Raw genomic sequence first — 18,213 nt, 5'->3', positions numbered from 1 at the left:
GAAAACTAGCATTTCCTATTCCATTTAAAAAGATTTTTAACCAGAAATTTATATTCTGTGTAGCTCTCTTGTGCCCCAGAATTATATTCCAGTGGACTCCAATTCCATTTTTTCCCCTTTAGTTCCTTCTTCCATCGTTTCTGGAGCAGCCCCACGCAACAACTTAGCATTGTCGTTGGGGTGGGGGTGACAGGGGAAAGGCTTCCATCATTTGATCTATTCTGAAAAAATGCATTTAATCCACCCAGGCTAAAACTAAAGAGTTAAGCATTTCATATTACTCCATCAACAAAATATCATCCCTGTAGCAAAATGTGAATGCAATATTCTCTTCTGGGCCACCTTTTCGAAACACTCTCCAGGAGATATTGATGTTACTTGGATTTTAAGAATCAGCTTTAATGAAAATAGGGGCTCAAATGGGAGGACCTACTATGCAGCGCCAGGGTTAAATGTCGGAAAAACCAGTCAACTGCAGCGCTTGGCCTGTGACTAAGTCACAGCTCTCCACCTGCCGGCGGCAGCCGCAGGCCTTCCTGAACCGGGCTGCAATAAGGAGGGCGAGGAGAAGCCACAAAAGCCTGCAGGGCTGTACCGTGCAGCTGCCTGTGTGCTCGTATGGCGTGCACTATTAGAGGTCGGTGCAGGGCTTCCTCTCCAAAGAACCGTTTCCAGAACGGCTTCAAAGGCTCAGCCACAAAAAGGGGTAAATGGTAGCTAAGTTGAAAGCCAGAGGATGTAACTTGCAGTGGTCATGTTAGCCCCAGGATGACCAGGAAAAGATAAGAAGCAGGGTAACAGGCTTGGGAAAACCTCGCTGAATCTTCAGGAAAAAGGAATAAGTTCCCCGGCTCACCATTCAGGCCAGTGCAAAGAGCCAGTCATGTTTCATGGGGGAGCGACAGCAAGTTCCTGGTTGGGGCTGGGTGAGGAAGAGGCTGCCTGAATATCAGGGGAGTGGCAGCCCAAACAATTTCGAGGCTGTGAGTGGAGAAGCGAGCATCCCTGGCTTTCAGGGTACACAACTTCTCCTTCTCAGCTGGGGCTGCTGTAGCTTGTTCACAGTAAAATAGGCCCTTCAACCCTGCAAGGTAGGCTTGGGGAAGATGCACTGAAAGGGTTGGAACATCTGGAAGAGCAGGACTGGCTCCTTGGGAGGCAGGAAGAGGCCATGCACTGCTAATACGAGGTGGGGTTTGGATTTTCCTAATGGCGACGTAAACAGAATCCGCATTTTAGGACTCCAACCATTTTAAGTATGGTTGTCCCGAACATAACAGATTTTATGTTATGCTGGCTGGGGAATTTTGGAGTTGGAGTCCACACCTCTTAAAGTCACCAAGGTTGAGAAACTCTGTTCTAGATTAATAATAGCGCTATCCAATTTAACCCGTGCCTTGCTGACTAATAAACAGCTCTTCCAAATGGTGTTGTACCTTAACCCCTTCATTGTAGCTGTCCACAGGGCTGTTCAGGCTGGCAAGGCTGCCCAAATGGCTGGGAGCTCCAGGGCGTGGTGGCTTTTTTGGCGGGGCAGCATGATCTAGGAATAAAAGACATGCCATGAGAATGCAGAGACTTTTGTCATCAGACTCATCGAATGCCCAAGCGAGGCTGCACAGGAGTCAACCTTCAGGGATGCCCCCTTCCACAAGGAGCCATCAAGGCACGTGGACCCAAAGGAAGGAAATGACCTCTCGTGCTGCAACCAAGCGCAGGTACCGTTCCCTTTCCCTTGCCCCTCACCTCAGTTTTTTTAACATCCCCAGAGTCAAAGCCATATAGAGACTTACTATCTTATTAAAACGCCCCTTTACAGACCTAGACCTGAGTCCTCAAATCAGTTTTGGCTGGAGGTGGGGGACATGCCTTCCTCCTGAGTGTCCTGGTGAAACTGCCATTTAACTATTCTGCTTCTTAAAGAGGGGTCTACCTCTTCACTGCCATCTCAAACTCTACTGCATTTTCCAAAAAGGAATGGAAAGGGGAGGAGGAGGAGAGACTAAAGGTTTACATTGTGACTTACATACCTGGTTTGCCCACAGGCTGGTAAATATGCTGGTTAGAAGCCTATAAAAATGAAAATGAATGTAATTAATCACGCAAAATATTTATAAATAACCCAACCCCCTTCCTTCCAATCCCCCAAACCAAATATCAGGCTTTTCCAACATATTTGTCTCCCCCCATTGCTCTCCAATTTCAGAGGAAAACCACTGAGTGTAATTCATGCTCATAAGAGATAAACCAGTTATTTCATCTCATGGTATATCTGTGTCTGGGTGATACACGCTGACTAAGTCACTGCTATCATTACTCAAATGAAACGACATGTTTATAATGACCTATATCCAAAAATACTGAAGACTTTAAGATAAATCATGGGTAACAAGCTTAGTTTGAAAAGCTCATACCGCAGCCCTCTCCATATTGTTTAACAGATTTTTCACAGTAATTACTGCTCAGTTGCAGAATAAAACAGAAGTAAACAAACAACCCCAGGATTATTTATTTGGAATGCCTTATAGCTGAACTGAAATCTAATCGTATTTTTATAACATGTTGCCAACCCAAATAAAAGTCTGTTCTATCACTGAACAGCAATGAGCATGACACTTATCAGGAGTGTACTGTTGACTGCTTTATTGTTGGGAAAGCGTGCTTGTGTTTCACCTTTATCAAAAGTGTATCAGCAGAGTTAATGTTTTGCCTTTGCCAGTTAAAGTGCTGCTGAGAAAAGCAAGGCTACAGAAAACCAGCATAAGGCATTTTTATTGCAAAAAGAAAGCAATCTGGGATGCAGACAACATGCTCCTCAAATTTAGAGTCTTGAATTTATCAGAGAAAAACACAAGAGAATTGGATACTCACATTTTTAGAAACTGGGTATCAAATAATTAATTAATTAATTTCAAGTTAAGGCCAAGTTATAAAGTGCCTGCACAAACTGCTCCTATAGATTAATGAAAAGTAATTCACTGCACTGATTTGTTCGGTATGTTCTAATTAGCTATTCAGCTGATCCGATAGCACTCTTACAATTAATTCTCATGACTATACACAGGCTTGCACGTTAACAAGAAAAAGTAAAGCAACAACAGCATGGAGGAGATATCTACACGAAGGGATAAAAAAGTCAAAGTATGAAACTGAAAGCCATTCTAGATGTAACGGCTCAGGACCTACTTCACTAAGTGGATAATCCTAATATCAACAGGACTACTGTTTGGCAGGACCCATCTCTCTCATTGGGTATCCACAACCAAATTATCCAAATTCTTCCACTACCACTCCCATTCCAAGTTGCCTCTGCAATGGAAAGTTCAATGAAGAATGCCTGAAATGACATATCAGATGGGGAATGTGCTTCTCTTATCCTCATCTAAGGGGATAAAATCACAGGTTCTTTTTTGCTGTTTTATACGTCAGTGGACGAGATATATGACTAGCAAAGATAAGCTACTGTTACCATGCCTAATTTGTCCTTACTCTTGAGAAAGTGTAAAATCTGGAGATATTTGTATTTAATGTAGAGACAAGCCATGTTCTCTTTTGGAATGAAATCAGAAGCCCACAAAGGAAAATAATTTCATTCTTAGTTATTTGGGCTTCACAACAAAACTACATCTGGAGGCCCATCCACCAACCTCCCTTGCACAGAATGTCTCTCTCTGATTCTTGTTCTTCAGCTATATTGATGCCCTAGTTACACAGAGGCACGCAAGAAGCAATGTATCCAAGTATTGTTGGGCCGTCAGGAAGAGGCAATAATACCTTATTAGCTACAATAAAGCCCTGTGATCACTAATTCAATCTGCATATACAACTATTACTTTATTGTTCCCTTAAAAACAAGAAAGGCCAGTGTGATGCAGTGGTCAGGATGCTGGACTAGGACTGGGACACTCATCTTCAAATCCTTCCTTAGTCACTGGGACTTCAAGTCACACATCCCAGGCCAGCCCTTTCAGCACTTTTAATCCACAAAGGAAAAAATTAACTCTGCAGATGCCCTTTTCATAAAGGCACACAGGAATACTTTTCCAAGAATTAAACAGCCAGCAAGAGGCATAAGAGTCATGCCACACAGTGCAATCACTGTTACAATGATACAACTAGGAGCATCCCCACCTATGACATCTCAAACTTTCAAAGAAAAGGTGGGATGTGATGCAATGAATAATGGCAATAATATGTACAAATGCTACTGTTAAAATTCAGAAAATAATATCACTAAGAAGGTGTGAGTCTGGGAAACAATTAACGCTTTCTGATCAAACTTTTATTGTACCATTGTTGTGCCTTATTCACAAAATCTGACAAGAGCTCCTGACAGTGTTATATTCTGCTTATAACTCTCCTGTGTTTTTCTCTCTGCTTCCTCTCTCTCTCTCCTTCACACACACACAGACACACAGACACAAACATTTATAAGGAGAAAAATTGACTACACCATTTTTTTAAATCAGTAACTCTAGGGACTCTTTAACCTAAAACATCCCATTTTGCTTTCAGTTTTGAACACACAAGTCTTTCTTTATCAACCACCTATACATTCTGGCACCTTTGTGCAGGTCTGTGCACTGCTTTACAGCCAGACACACTTTTGGACTTTAGTTCTGGAGGCCCTTGTCCTCTACAAGTGGTTTAAGCAGTGTTTTTAGGGACTGTCAGAGTGGTTCTTAACAATGGAAAATTCCTTGCCAGCATTCTTTTGAGAAGCACACAACTGGCCAAGTTCCACCAGAGAAACACCACCCATCTGGCAATATTGTACATGTATGAAACATGCAAGGACACACAGTAAACACATGATCCTGTTACCTATGACTGTTTCTTTCTAAGAGCCTTCCTAGCAATGCCAGAGACCTGCTCAGCATTATCTACTAACAAACCACTGCTTGTCTGCTAAAACGAGCTACCTGTATATAGCCGTAGCAAGGGGCCCTTCACCCTCCCTTCCAATTACAGTTACTGAAAGTTGAGCAAGCCCAAGGATCAGATCCACAAAATCTGAAAAAGATTCTGTTCTGGCTTTCCAAACAGCTTGCTTGGGAGTACATTAGCAACCTACAGTCTTCCTAATCAACCAACAAGACTGAAAATAATTTTATTTTATTAACAATAAAAATAATTAAAGCACTGTGTGCAAGGGAAAAACCCATTTCAGAAGCAGCATAAAAAGAAGTGGCCCCCAATGGGCTGGGTGAACAGCTGAGCCTCCTGAAAGGAAACATAATCAGGGCAAACTAGAACGAACCAGAATTCATCTCCTGAAACCAACAGAATGGGAACCTCATTTCCCATCAAGAAAATCAAACCAGCATTTTGCTTGATAGATGGGAAATGTGCTTACCGGACCCTGGAGACTTCCATCTTCTCGATCAATGCTCCCTCTGGAGAGCCTCACATCAGGTTTCTAAAGAAATAAAAAGAAATGTGGTTTTGGATCAGGGGTTTCAAGAGCACTGCCTGTCAGATAGCTGAGGAATTAGGATCATTACCAGAAGCAAAGAAAACACTACTATGGGGTGGGGGGGAGAAGTAGGCTTGAGTAAGACAGATGTTATTACATTCCTCCTCTTTAGTTCCCAACTGTTCTCCCCACAACCGGCTTTTGCAAAGCACAGCCAGTGAACCTTCTCAAGGCTCCCCCCCCCCTTTCTATCTGCCCACTTTCTGCTTGCACATATAAAGGCTTTGAGATAAATATTGATAGTACCATTTCCCCAACACAACATTGGAAAACCTGCATTTTAATTCTCTCGGGAGGAGGAAGAGCAGCAGCAGCACCACACAGCCGCCTTGATTGTGCTTTTCTTCCTAACAGCGAAATTTTCAACCACAGGATGAGAAATGCTGCACATTAATTCCTGTTTCCTGCTTGAGGAAGGCTTAAATGTACTTGGCTCCCTCTCCAAGCTTCCCAAATGGGGCCAATTGCTAAGGCTCTTTAAAAGCACAGAGATCGAAAATGTTAGGAGGACTGCCTGCACCCAACACTTCCTATTTTAGGAGGAGGAGGAAGAAACAAAGTCTACTTTTTATTAACTATTCTGAGAAGCCCGAGAGTCTTCTGGACCTTAAATAAAAAATAAGGGTTGTGTTCACGAGTACACCCTGAATTCTTAGGGATCACACTTATCCTCTGATACTAAATTGACTAATAATTGACTAATAATAATAATAAATCTTTAAACATCTGGGTCATCAAATGATTGCTAAAAATAAGCCAGCCTATGAACTCCTCTGTGCAACATAAAAAGACTATTATTTATCAAGATAAATTCCTTTGTTCATAATGTTTATAATCAGCTTACCAGCCTAAGAACATCTACATCACACCCAGCTACCTGAGTTACAAATTACCATTATCTGTAGGAAATTACCACTGCTGGCACCACTTGTATTTCATCTCCCTGTATGCAGACTTGACATACAAATTATCAGAGGTGGGTGGGTGCATACTTTAAGGCAATACCGTATGTACCCACTGAAGTAAAACTATAGTCCATCAAAACTTATGTTGTAATAAAAATAATAGGTTTCAAATTGTCAAAAGCCTTTGCTGCAGAATGCACAGGGCAAATTGAAAGTATCAAGAACTGGTTGAGCATTTGTACTTTATTTCCTGTATTAAATTGTATTTTCTGGATTTTGAACACCAAGAACCAAACTTAATTCCTGATTCAACTGTGCAACTAAATTTGCTGCGTTTGGTCAAATACGTTGCTTTCCATTCAACCTACTGCGCAGGCATCATGTGCAGGAAACAACAGGAGCAATCCCATGTTCAGTACCCATACAGGGAATTTATTTACAGGGATGAATCTCCTGTTCATCTTTGGTTTCCCAGACATTCAAATGGCTCCCCACTCCCTCACAAGAAAGCCTGAGAGATAGTCAGCCTATTGTGAAAACTTCCTCCTGGAGGAGTGGGACAAGCCATAGTTGGTGGGGTTGCCACAAGGCACCAAAGGCACAGTCCGTCTTGTTCCATCCGGAGAGGAGGAGAGCAAAAAGGAACATTCAGAGCTTTGTAACTGAACAGGTGAAAAAAGGCATTTCCCAAGGATCTTGCATCTTTGCCTTCCATGATGCCAGACAGCTTGTGATGACAGTTGTAGGATTCTGCAAATCAATTATTGTCCAGGTGGTTCCAAAGCCAGAAAAGGCCATGGCTCAACCATATTTGTTAGGTTTATTTCCTGCCTTTTCTCCAGGAGCACAAGGTGGCTTACATGGGATCTCTCTTCATATTGTTCGGATCTCTTCAAACAACTACCCTATGCATAGGTTGGGCTGAGAGTGATGGGCCCAAAGTCACCCAATCAGGTTCCACAGCTGAGAATGGATTTGGACTCAGGTCTTCTCAGTCCAAATTCAAATCTTCACAGTGGCTCTCTTTTCAGCTGCTCTTTGTAAGAAATAGTTATGGAATAGCTATGGTCTGCTAATACCTCACTTCAGTCTATCAGTGGATTGCCACTGTGAAAATATGAAAGATGCATTACTCCATAAACCTACTGGAAAACGGGTGGATTTTCAATACGTACCAATTCTTCTAACTATAAGCAGCAATAACTGTCTCAGAGAATATGTAAAATCAGCTGAGATACTGCTACAGCTCTGTCCTTTGACATGAAGACTGCTCCTCCTCCTGCATTGAGGTAACACCCTATAGTACCCTGAAGGCCTAGAACACTGAGTGTGATGCTGGCATTGTGAGTTAAGGACCCCAAAGCATGGCCATCCAGCAGGGAGAGGCTGATATTATTTCAGTTTGAAGAATATCCAAATCGTCTGGGGCCATCACAAAATGCCATACTTTGTGGCTGACCTAAAACAATGTGTCCTTGATATCTTCCACTCTAATAGAGATTTATTACGAGAACTCGATCATCTGTACCTATGAATAAGACATTCTTCCAATGTTTCATCAAGTCTTCAGTTACTAGAAACCCATCAACAATTTCACTCTAGACCAAGCCATATAAGAAGTTAATTTCTGGACATTATTGTGAAACACTTAACCTTACATAGGAAACCAATGAACTCCTATACCTACTTACTTCCTCCAGTTTCTATCCAGAACTGCAAAATCTATTGTAGTTTACCATCTATTGCGGCTCTACAATTTTTAAATGGATGCAGAATTGAAACAGGATAATTGAGGTGTAACAATGGGGATATTACTAGAAAATAAATATTAAAATTTACCATGAGTACTGCACTTGGAGACAACTGGTACAAGATATTTTACCACTGTCATATTACTCGTGATGCTTGAAAAAATAGATAATTCATTTTCTAAAATTGTTTGGAAATGTAATAACAACAACAACAACAACAAAATTTTTATGCCACCCAACTTTCAATGACTCTGGGTGGCTCACAACAATCAAAGGTCAGACTGATTTTTAATATCTGGGAGCAATGTTGTACAGCTCAACAATTGTGGAAGATGATTTATTATAGAATGAAATACATTTTAAGGCTGAATTCTCTTTCCTCCCAGCTGTCTTTCAGTTAAACTTCATCAAACAAAGTATACCAAATTGACTTTGTTTATGGTAACAGTTGCCATGACACTTTAAGCCTTTTACTGGAAATCACACACAATTCCCTCTCCAATAGAATGCCAAGCTAAGTTGTAGGAATATGAGTCACTGTCAAAAATCAAATCTGAAAAACAAGTCTGATACAGAATTTAATTCAACTTGGAAGCCATTTATGGACTATAATTTTACATATAGATTTGTACTACATCCAAAGTTTGGATTTCTCTTAACATAAGGCTATCTAATGTGTTAGCTTTTACTTGATTTGTTAAATAAGGATGTAAGTTTTAGGTTAGATAGAAACTTTGATTAACTTGCATTCTGATTTACAATTCATATTATACTAATTACTTACTGAATACTAACATGATCTTTACAATGGTTCTGAAGTCATAAATTATTCAAGATAAAAGCAGAAGTCTGTGAATTCTAGCCCCACCTTAGGCATGAAAGCTGGCTGGGTGACTTTGGGACAGTCACTCTCTCTCAGCACAACCCACCTCACAGGGTTGTTGTGGGGAAAATATGAGAAAGGAGTATTAGGTATATTTGCCACCTTGAGTTACTTATAAAAATAATAAAGGTGGGATAAAAAATCTTTAAAAATGCAGCTCTAATCTAAGGCTACTCTGACATTTCTATTCAATTTTATACAGCTTGCAAATCTTTTTTTAAGTTCTTTTTCTGCTTTTCTTCTTGGTTCTGCTTTTATCTACTGCCATTTTTTCAAAAAATGTTTCCACATCTCCTGGCTCACAAACCAATTCTTTCTATATTTACCATCCCTTTTCCTCACCTCCCTACAGCTATAGAATTACACCCAGTTCATCAGATGAATGGTGATAATCTACAAAAGCTTCTGTGATAATAAAATTGGTCTGTTAAGCCATCACAAAACTCTTTAGATTTTGTTGCTGGCAAGACTAACATGGACACATTCTAGCATGTAATGCAAAACTCAGGTTGCTGAGCGGAATGAGATCTAGCTGTGAGACACCAAGATATGAAAGACTGGAACCAGTCTTTTGATCTCAGAATGCTAATGAATTACCCCACCTCTTATTTTTCATCTTCCCCATATCCAATGTGGCAGGGACATCTCAGGATTCAGAAAGATGTATTAAGAACTGCAGATATCTGAAGTGAGGGATCATGAATTGATGGGGCATCACGAGTTTGAGCCAAGTAGACAGCTCGGGTTATTTAGCAGAAGGAACAGAACACAGAGTTTGATGTACAGATATCTACTGAGTCTCACCCACAGATTTAAGTGGCAGCATCTGCCAATGTTCAATCTATTCACAAAGGAGCCGTTGTGTGATGACGAGCTGTTGAAGAACTGACAATATGGGCAGAAGCCTACAAGATGGTCCTCTCCTTAAACAAATCAGACAAAGGGAATGACCATCTGCAGATGAAAATATATACCCACATTTAGATAGGGTGAGGGCTTCAAGTTCATATTATATTTAGCTTCCCAATAAAATGACCTGACTTCTGTGCATGCAGGCCCCAGCACTGCCATCTATCTCTTATCTTTTAAAAAATAATCCTTTTGTGTAGGCTTCCTTGGCTACTAGCTCCTCTTGGTATTTGTGTTTTGTCTTGCAATATTGTTTCTACACTCTTGTTTTTAAAACAAGCAGCAGCATATGCATATATTTTAATTGAATAACAAATCATATAAAGGCTCCATGAGTAGCAAAATGCCAAAAGAGACGAGAAAAAAAACAGAATACAAGGTTTTACAGAAGAAAATACTAGAATAAAATGAATGATCATCTTACTCTCATAAAACACGGTTCAAAGAAAGATGTTCCCAGCATGCTACTGCTGTAACTGCCAAAGAACAAGCAAGGAAAATTTGGGAAGTGATGGGTGGGGATCCATTCTCTCCGGGCATACGTACATGAAAGTGTGTGCTTCTCATTATAAAGCTTAACTCAGACATATTCCAAGCAAGACACTGAGCATGCACAGAACCACTAGAAGCTAATGCCCCCCCAACCCTAAAATGAACAACCACACAATTTCCTCAAAAACACAGGTCATCATTTTTTTGCTTTGCGTGGCACTCTGTAACATGTGCACAACTTGTGGGAATAATTTATCTATTCGACAGCCTCCAGGTGCAGTGAACCCAGTGAAATCCAATTGGGTAAGAAGGCTCAGTTACGCAATGGCAATCTGTTTCTAACACAACATCCAACAGCAATTGCTTCAGAGTAAATGCCATAAAACTGAAATGTGCACAGACACAGCCCTTCATTGAGCTGAATTCTTTGGGGACGTCCAGGACAGAATTAGCACTAACCCGCCCCTTTCCACGAAGAGGAACTGGACAGCTCTGCTGCATTCCATGTCCTTTTTCCTTAACATAGTGGGAAAAAATGCACAATGAAGGGAAAACTAAGCCCTGGTTCTTTTTTTATTCTAAAGCAAAAATCATAAAGCCCAACTTTAGCATAAAAATGCCATCAATTTTCTTGTTGCTGATGTTTCCTTGGTAAATCTGGGGTGAGCACTGAAGTGTATGTATGTGGGAATGTTTGCAAATCCAGCTCTGTAAGGAAATGATGATGACAATGAAGGTAATACACACACACAGAGAAAGTGATAAGATTTTTTTTAATTTTATACTTTTATTTTACATAGAAAGTGATAAGATGACAGAGGAGTCATTTATGCTATCCTTAATACAGAGTAGTGCTTGTCAACCATGGCAACTTCAAAATGTGTGGACTGCAACTCCCAGAATTCTGGCTGGCTGGGAATTCTGGGAGTTGAAGTCCACACATTTAAAGTTGCTGAGGTTGAGAAACACTAACATAGAGAATCAAAGAAAAGCTGTTCAGTCTCTGATATAACACCAGTCTTTGCAATGGCAATAAGCACTAACATTTTGCTGAGCAGAATCTATGCCATGCACACAACTTTCAATAAGCTATAAACAGCAAGCCACAATGAAGATTGATCTGTACCATTCACAAAAGTAGGTAACTAATGCTTGTGTTTTTGTTAGGAGAAAACACACACACACACACACACACACACACACACACACACAAGTTGTCTCTAACTTCCTCTGAAGGCAGCACTGAACTCAATATCGGGTATGCTGTTTTATTTATGTACAATTCACTTAGGTCAATGCCTCGTATCCTCTCCCCAAGAAGAGAATGGGAATGAAGATTTAGGGAAAGAGGCTAAAGATCTTTAGGCTTTAAAAACCTTCCCTTTCTGTTTTTAGCAGCTGCTGGGATACATTTCTTGCTTCTACAGTCTAAGAGAGAAGCCAGTGCCAGCACTACTAGCTCTCGGCAGGAAACCAACCAGATGAGCAGCACAAACCCCAATTCAGTGTTACTCTGCTAAAACTCCACAGATGCTAACCTTTTTTCTTGGGGAGAAATTTCTCCATGCATGAGTCTAAGCAGCCTAGTCTTGTCTGTTGAGAGCTTAGACTATGCAATGCAGGGCTGAATGTTTATATATAGATGGCAGAAAATCTGCATGTTCCATTAAATTTTGCAGTGATGGGTCTGCACATCTAAAACACTCTGGCTGACACTGGGCCTTTGTAAAACAAGGACACAATTTGGTTATGTATGAGTCCTGAAACTAAGAATGCATCCTTACCGGTCACAAAAGCAGCAAATTTAAGACTGGAAGTTATAAAAGATTAAAAAGAACAGTATAATGGACTTCTTGTAATGGCTCAGCTGTATCTATAATACTACAGGGATCTTTTCAAAAGAAAGTCACAGCTGGGGGAAAATGCAGAACCAATGGAGCCCTGTGGTATGGCAACCAATGTATTGTGTGGTAAAGAGGCTGGAGGAGGGCCAATGAAGTTCAGAGTTCAAGTCAAGGCCTGGAAAGCCAAACTCAAAGTTCAAGACAAGGATATCAAACTAGGATTAGAGAGAGTTTTTTCAACTTTTTTTTTAAGAGTAGGTTAGGAACATTGTCAAGGACATGCAGCCTCTCCTTCCTTCACTTCCCTGAATTCTCTTCCCTCTGTAATTTCTTAATCACCTTGCTCCAGAAGACCAGATATTTATGGAACCATATGACAAGTGGAAAGGACTCTTGCAGCACCAAGGAGGATGGACCTGTCCACCTCCACGTGAACCAAAGTCCCTTTACGATCAATGGAACATATCCTTATAATTATGTGCCATCTGAATGCATGAATCACACTTAGCATATTATTTACATTTACAAAACCATTTCCCATGCTATGTTGTAGGTGATCTTCTGAAAACTTCTGCTGAAGGTAGATCAGAAAGTGAACTAGGAAAAAAGTGCTTAAAAATTAATTTTGTGAAAACCCCATGGAGAATAAACCGTCTCTGCATTTATTTTTTATTTATTTATCAAATTTGTCACCGCCCATCTCATTGAAATGACTGGTTTATTTTTATAGGCAATAATATGTTAGCACTTTGGACTAAAAACTGTTTCTGTTGCAAAAATATTTCTAGGACCAGTTCTAAAACTGAATTTTACATCAAGTTGTTCAAAGAATTGGGGACTACAGCTGTCACTGCTTTTAAACAATTTGTGCCCCAGTGGCACAATAACGGAGATTTGGAACATCTGGAATTAATTTTATGGATATAGAGAAGTTACAGAATAAATGGTGCAAGATGTCTACATCAAGCACTGAACAAATACTTTCCTTTTTTCCACTTAAGAACAATAGGCTATTTGAGGTACAACTGTTACGTCAAAACCTCACACACCAGTTGGGAATGAGATGCGTGTTCCATTTTCATTCAAAGGGAAGAGACAGTCAATAGATAGTTCAGAATAATTTCTTTAAGAATAGTTACAGCTGCATGTTTTCCCCCCATGGGAAAATCATTGTTTTTCCCTTATTTGGTAGCATTAAAGGAAGGGTGCAAGCCCAGAATTAATGAAAACAAAATCTACATGTCCAGCTGTTTACTAGACTAGATAGCAATACTTTATTTAGAAAAGTTGAATTATTCAGAGAAGTATTATCCTACAAAGATAAAGAGAGAGATCACAGTTGACATTTTACATTATAGCTTACATTTTAATATTTGTTTAAAAAATTGTACAGATGTATTATTCAACCTGTGAAGAGCTTTGTTGGACTGGATAGTGGTAGTCCCAGCCCTGAGGCTCAGCCTGACAAGACGTAGATTCACCCAAACTATAAGCTTCCCCATTTGGGCAACCATGTTTTGAGGAAGCCATAAAACATCAAAATAAGCCTACAGAAGGTGTTTTCTTGCTCAAGTATCTAGTATAAAGTAAAGGTGGGCTTCCAGCCACAAGCAACTATCCTGAACTGTGGTTTCAATACAAACCCATTTTATATAATACATTAATTATTCTCCTCAAATCACATCTGTGTCTGCAGAAGATAGAGATATGTTAATGTGGGGAATGACCAGAGAGGAATCTCTTTCCTTGAAACAAACAGTCTGTAGATGGCCTCTTCCTGACCCAAAAGAGGAGCCTAATCCCCACACTGGGGTCTCTCTTTCACTCAAGGAGAGAACCTGTAAATACAGCCATCTCTGTATTATGAACCTACTGAGTTCATAGTCCAAAACATAACAAGCTCTGTACAGAAACTCCGAGCATCTTTTTCCCTTTCTTGCACGAACCACCTGGTTCTGAAACCCAGCGTGCCTAAAGGGACTGTTCTGATATAGCATAAGACAGTGGTCTGAAAAGGTTAGAAGCCCTTTTGGGGCAGCATATTTTAAACAATATATAGCCTACCTTTCATCTTAAAGATTGCAAAGGGGGTTGCAAAATTTAACATGCAGAAAATAAAGAGTCTAAAAGCACTTTCTGCAAACCTTCAGAAGGGCTAGATATTATGCTTCCAAGATGCACTGCAATAGGTTTAGGATCAATTTATTTTTTATTAGCCCAAACCACTCATATTTTAAGTGAAGCTTTTTATCTTTAAAATTCCTTTTCATTAAAACTTGTTGTATACTTTCCCCTTTCATTTAATTTAGTCCTTTTCATTTTATCATTAGGCCTACTGTTAAATGATGCTTTTTGTCTTCCACATTTTCTTTTAGTTAAAATTACTGTTTTATACTTATCCACTGTCACTTATTTTAATTCTGTCAGTCTCATCTTTAGGCCTACACCTACAGTGGGGCAAAAAAGTATTTAGTCAGCCACCAATTGTGCAAGTTCTCCCACTTAAAAAGATGAGAGAGGCCTGTAATTTTCATCATAGGTATACCTCAACTATGAGAGACAAAATGGGGGAAAAAAATCCAGCAAATCACATTGTCTGATTTTTAAAGAATTTATTTGCAAATCATGGTGGAAAATAAGTATTTGGTCACCTACAAACAAGCAAGATGTCTGGCTCTCACAGACCTGTAACTACTTCTTTAAGAGGCTCCTCTGTCCTCCACTTGTTACCTGTAGTAATGGCACCTGTTTGACCTTGTTATCAGTATAAAAGACACCTGTCCACAACCTCAAACAGTCACACTCCAAACTCCACTATGGCCAAGACTAAAGAGCTGTTGAAGGACACCAGAAACAAAATTGTAGACCTGCACCAGGCTGGGAAGACTGAATCTGCAATAGGCAAGCAGCTTGGTGTGAAGAAATCAATTGTGGGAGCAATAATTAGACAATGGAAGACATACAAGACCACTGATAATCTCCCTCAATCTGGGGCTCCATGCAAGATCTCACCCCGTGGGGTCAAAATGATCACAAGAACGGTGAGCAAAAATCCCAGAACTACACGGGGGGACCTAGTGAATGACCTGCAGAGAGCTGGGACCAAAGTAACAAAGGCTACCATCAGTAACACACTATGCCCCCAGGGACTCAAATCCTGCAGTGCCAGATGTGTCCCCCTGCTTAAGCCAGTACATGTCCGGGACCGTCTGAAGTTTGCTAGAGAGCATTTGGATGATCCAGAAGAGGAGTGGGAGAATGTCATATGGTCAGATGAAACCAAAGTAGAACGTTTTGGTCTAAACTCAACTTGTCGTGTTTGGAGGAGAGAGAATGCCGAGTTGCATCCAAAGGACACCATACCTACTGTGAAGCATGGGGGTGGAAACATCATGCTTTGGGGCTGCTTTTCTGCAAAGGGACCAGGACGACTGATCCGTGTAAAGGAAAGAATGAATGGGGCCATGTATCGTGAGATTTTGAGTGAACACCTCCTTTCATCAGCAAGGGCATTGAAGATGAAACGTGGCTGGGTCTTTCAGCATGACAATGATCCCAAACACACCACCCGGGCAACGAAGGAGTGGCTTCGTAAGAAGCATTTCAAGGTCCTGGAGTGGCCTAGCCAGTCTCCAGATCTCAACCCCATGGAAAACCTTTGGAGGGAGTTGAAAGTCCGTGTTGCCCAGCGACAGCCCCAAAACATCACTGCTCTAGAGGAGATCTGCATGGAGGAATGGGCCAAAATACCAGCAACAGTGTGTGAAAACCTTGTGAAGACTTACAGAAAACGTTTGACCTCTGTCATTGCCAACAAAGGATATATAACAAAGTATTGAGATGAACTTCTGATATTGACCAAATACTTATTTTCCACCATGATTTGCAAATAAATTCTTTAAAAATCAGACAATGTGATTTGCTGGATTTTTTTCCCCCATTTTGTCTCTCATAGTTGAGGTATACCTATGATGAAAATTACAGGCCTCTCTCATCTTTTTAAGTGGGAGAACCTGCACAATTGGTGGCTGACTAAATACTTTTTTGCCCCACTGTATATTTGCTTTGGGCTGGTTAAAGACCACAATAAAGATTAAGGTGATTCGATTTACTTCCAATATGATATCAGAACTGAATATTTAAAGGCTGCACTTGGGAAAATCAGCAAGCACCAAGCATTAAATGGAAATAGGATCTCTGTTTCCTTACTTATTATTATCAATTTTTTTTTAAAAAAAACAGAAGCATGATCTACTTACACTTTGGCAAACAGTATATACCTGCATCAAACATGTCTGAGAGGAGAAGAGCTTGTTATAATTGCAACAAGGAAAGCAGAAAAAAAAGTATTACCAGAAATCTCTCCTCCTTTTCCAACCATCTTTGGTCTTCCTCCATTTCTTGCTGCTGTCGTATCAATCTTTCTTCCATTAGATGTGCTGGTAGGACCTGCCCCATTCCACGCATATCCAAACCACCAGAATCCTACAGAGCAGGGTGGGTGAACAGAAGAAGAGAAAAGCTAAGATGTTAATGTTCAATGGTTTTTATTTAAATATGATTGTCATCAGTACAGACCCTGCTTTTCTTTTTAAAGCCAGAGGATATACTGGGCTTCTGGGTTAGGTGAAAAATGAAAGTTAGAAAATAAATTCCTAAAGGTAGTACTAACTGTCTATTATGTTAGCTTTGGTCATGAGAGAGCTTGAGGGTTAAGACCAAACACAGCCATGAAACCAACTCTTAGTCTAACCTAATTCACTAGTCACTTCAGTGGTTATTGCAAGAATTTACAACCAAGTTGGGGTAATAGAAAAGATACTTTGCTCTCCATCACACAGAAAAAAAAATGCTTCACAAAGAGGCACAAGTTAAAAACAGAGACTTTTAAGGTAATGAATGTTTGGAGACTTCACCTAACAGCAGACTTCTTTGTATTAGGAAAACCACAGATGACTCAAGCAGCAATTGAGTCCAGTGCTTGGCATTATGATCTAGAGCAGTGTTTCCTCATCTGGCACTCCTAGATACCCTGATAATGCAGTTTCCAGAATTCCCAGCCAGCATGGTTGATTGCTGAGAGCTCCAGCCTTGACATACCTGAGGGTTATGAAGTTGTGAAGTCTGTTCCACACAACCTTGTCTCAGCACCAACGTATACATCTATTTACTCAACTTTTAGCATCACAGGAGTTCTCTTGGCACCCCAAAGCACCCTTCTTTCTCAGCATGGAAGAATCCCCATACTGACAATGGATGATCAGCAAATGCTTCAAATGCTTTCTGCTGATCATCATAAACCTTCACCAGGTTTTCATGTATAAAGCATGAATGTACATATGTAAGTATTCCAGAATGTATGTTTCTTGTGATATGTGTTTACTGTGTGCTGTGGCAAATGATTATGAAAAACAAGGAGTTTAGAGATGAAATAGGTGAAGGAATGTATAAGAGGTAAGTACATTTTCTCTTTCTCTCTCACTTGCCTGCCTGTGTGTGTGTGTGTGTGTGTGTGTGTTGCTACATGTGAGAGTCTGCACCCTGCAGAAAAGAAGGGATACAAACTAGTATGCCGGGATGGATGTCCAACTACTCACACTTTGAGAAATATCTGTAATTGTTTTCTTTCATATACTTTTCCTTATTATACCTCTGCTAAAAATGGCATTCAAGGAAACAAACAATAAAATACAGATTTTTAAAACCCTCTCTGGTTTTAATTATATTTTAAGACCTGTGTAGGAGTTAGCCAACTTAAATGCAGGGTTGGGTTTGTTTGTTTTCTACTTTGACACTTAAAAAAATCACAAGAAAAGAAGTAACAATACCCACCATCCTAAACTCTCTATCCCCAAGAAGCAAGTTTAAATGCTAATTTGTGCCTGAATGATGTTCTACCCTGCTGGGGGGAAAAAAAAAACAAGAAATGGAGGCAGACTGGCTTCCTTTGGTA

At 40.2% G+C, this 18,213-nt stretch overlaps 1 protein-coding gene across 8 annotated transcripts in view; it reads right to left on the bottom strand.

The window, feature by feature from the left end:
- Positions 1 to 18,213, bottom strand: part of PTK2 (protein tyrosine kinase 2) — a 224,564-nt gene that overhangs the window by 8,242 nt on the left and 198,109 nt on the right. For all 8 annotated transcript variants that reach the window (XM_088148916.1, XM_088148917.1, XM_088148915.1 and 5 more), the window contains 4 exons: positions 16,614 to 16,745; positions 5,357 to 5,419; positions 2,031 to 2,070; positions 1,437 to 1,543 (listed from right to left, as the gene is read on the bottom strand). In XM_088148916.1, coding sequence (XP_088005042.1) covers positions 1,437 to 1,543; positions 2,031 to 2,070; positions 5,357 to 5,419; positions 16,614 to 16,745 — 342 coding nt within the window. The remainder of the gene's footprint in view (positions 1 to 1,436; positions 1,544 to 2,030; positions 2,071 to 5,356; positions 5,420 to 16,613; positions 16,746 to 18,213) is intronic.

This window comes from Python bivittatus, unplaced genomic scaffold (assembly GCF_059951505.1).
Source record: "Python bivittatus isolate LINGU-HERP-01145 unplaced genomic scaffold, Pbiv_v1 ctg000590_np1212, whole genome shotgun sequence".
In the NCBI taxonomy this organism is placed as follows: Eukaryota; Metazoa; Chordata; class Lepidosauria; order Squamata; family Pythonidae; genus Python; species Python bivittatus.
This window is presented reverse-complemented; position numbering and strand designations above follow the sequence as displayed.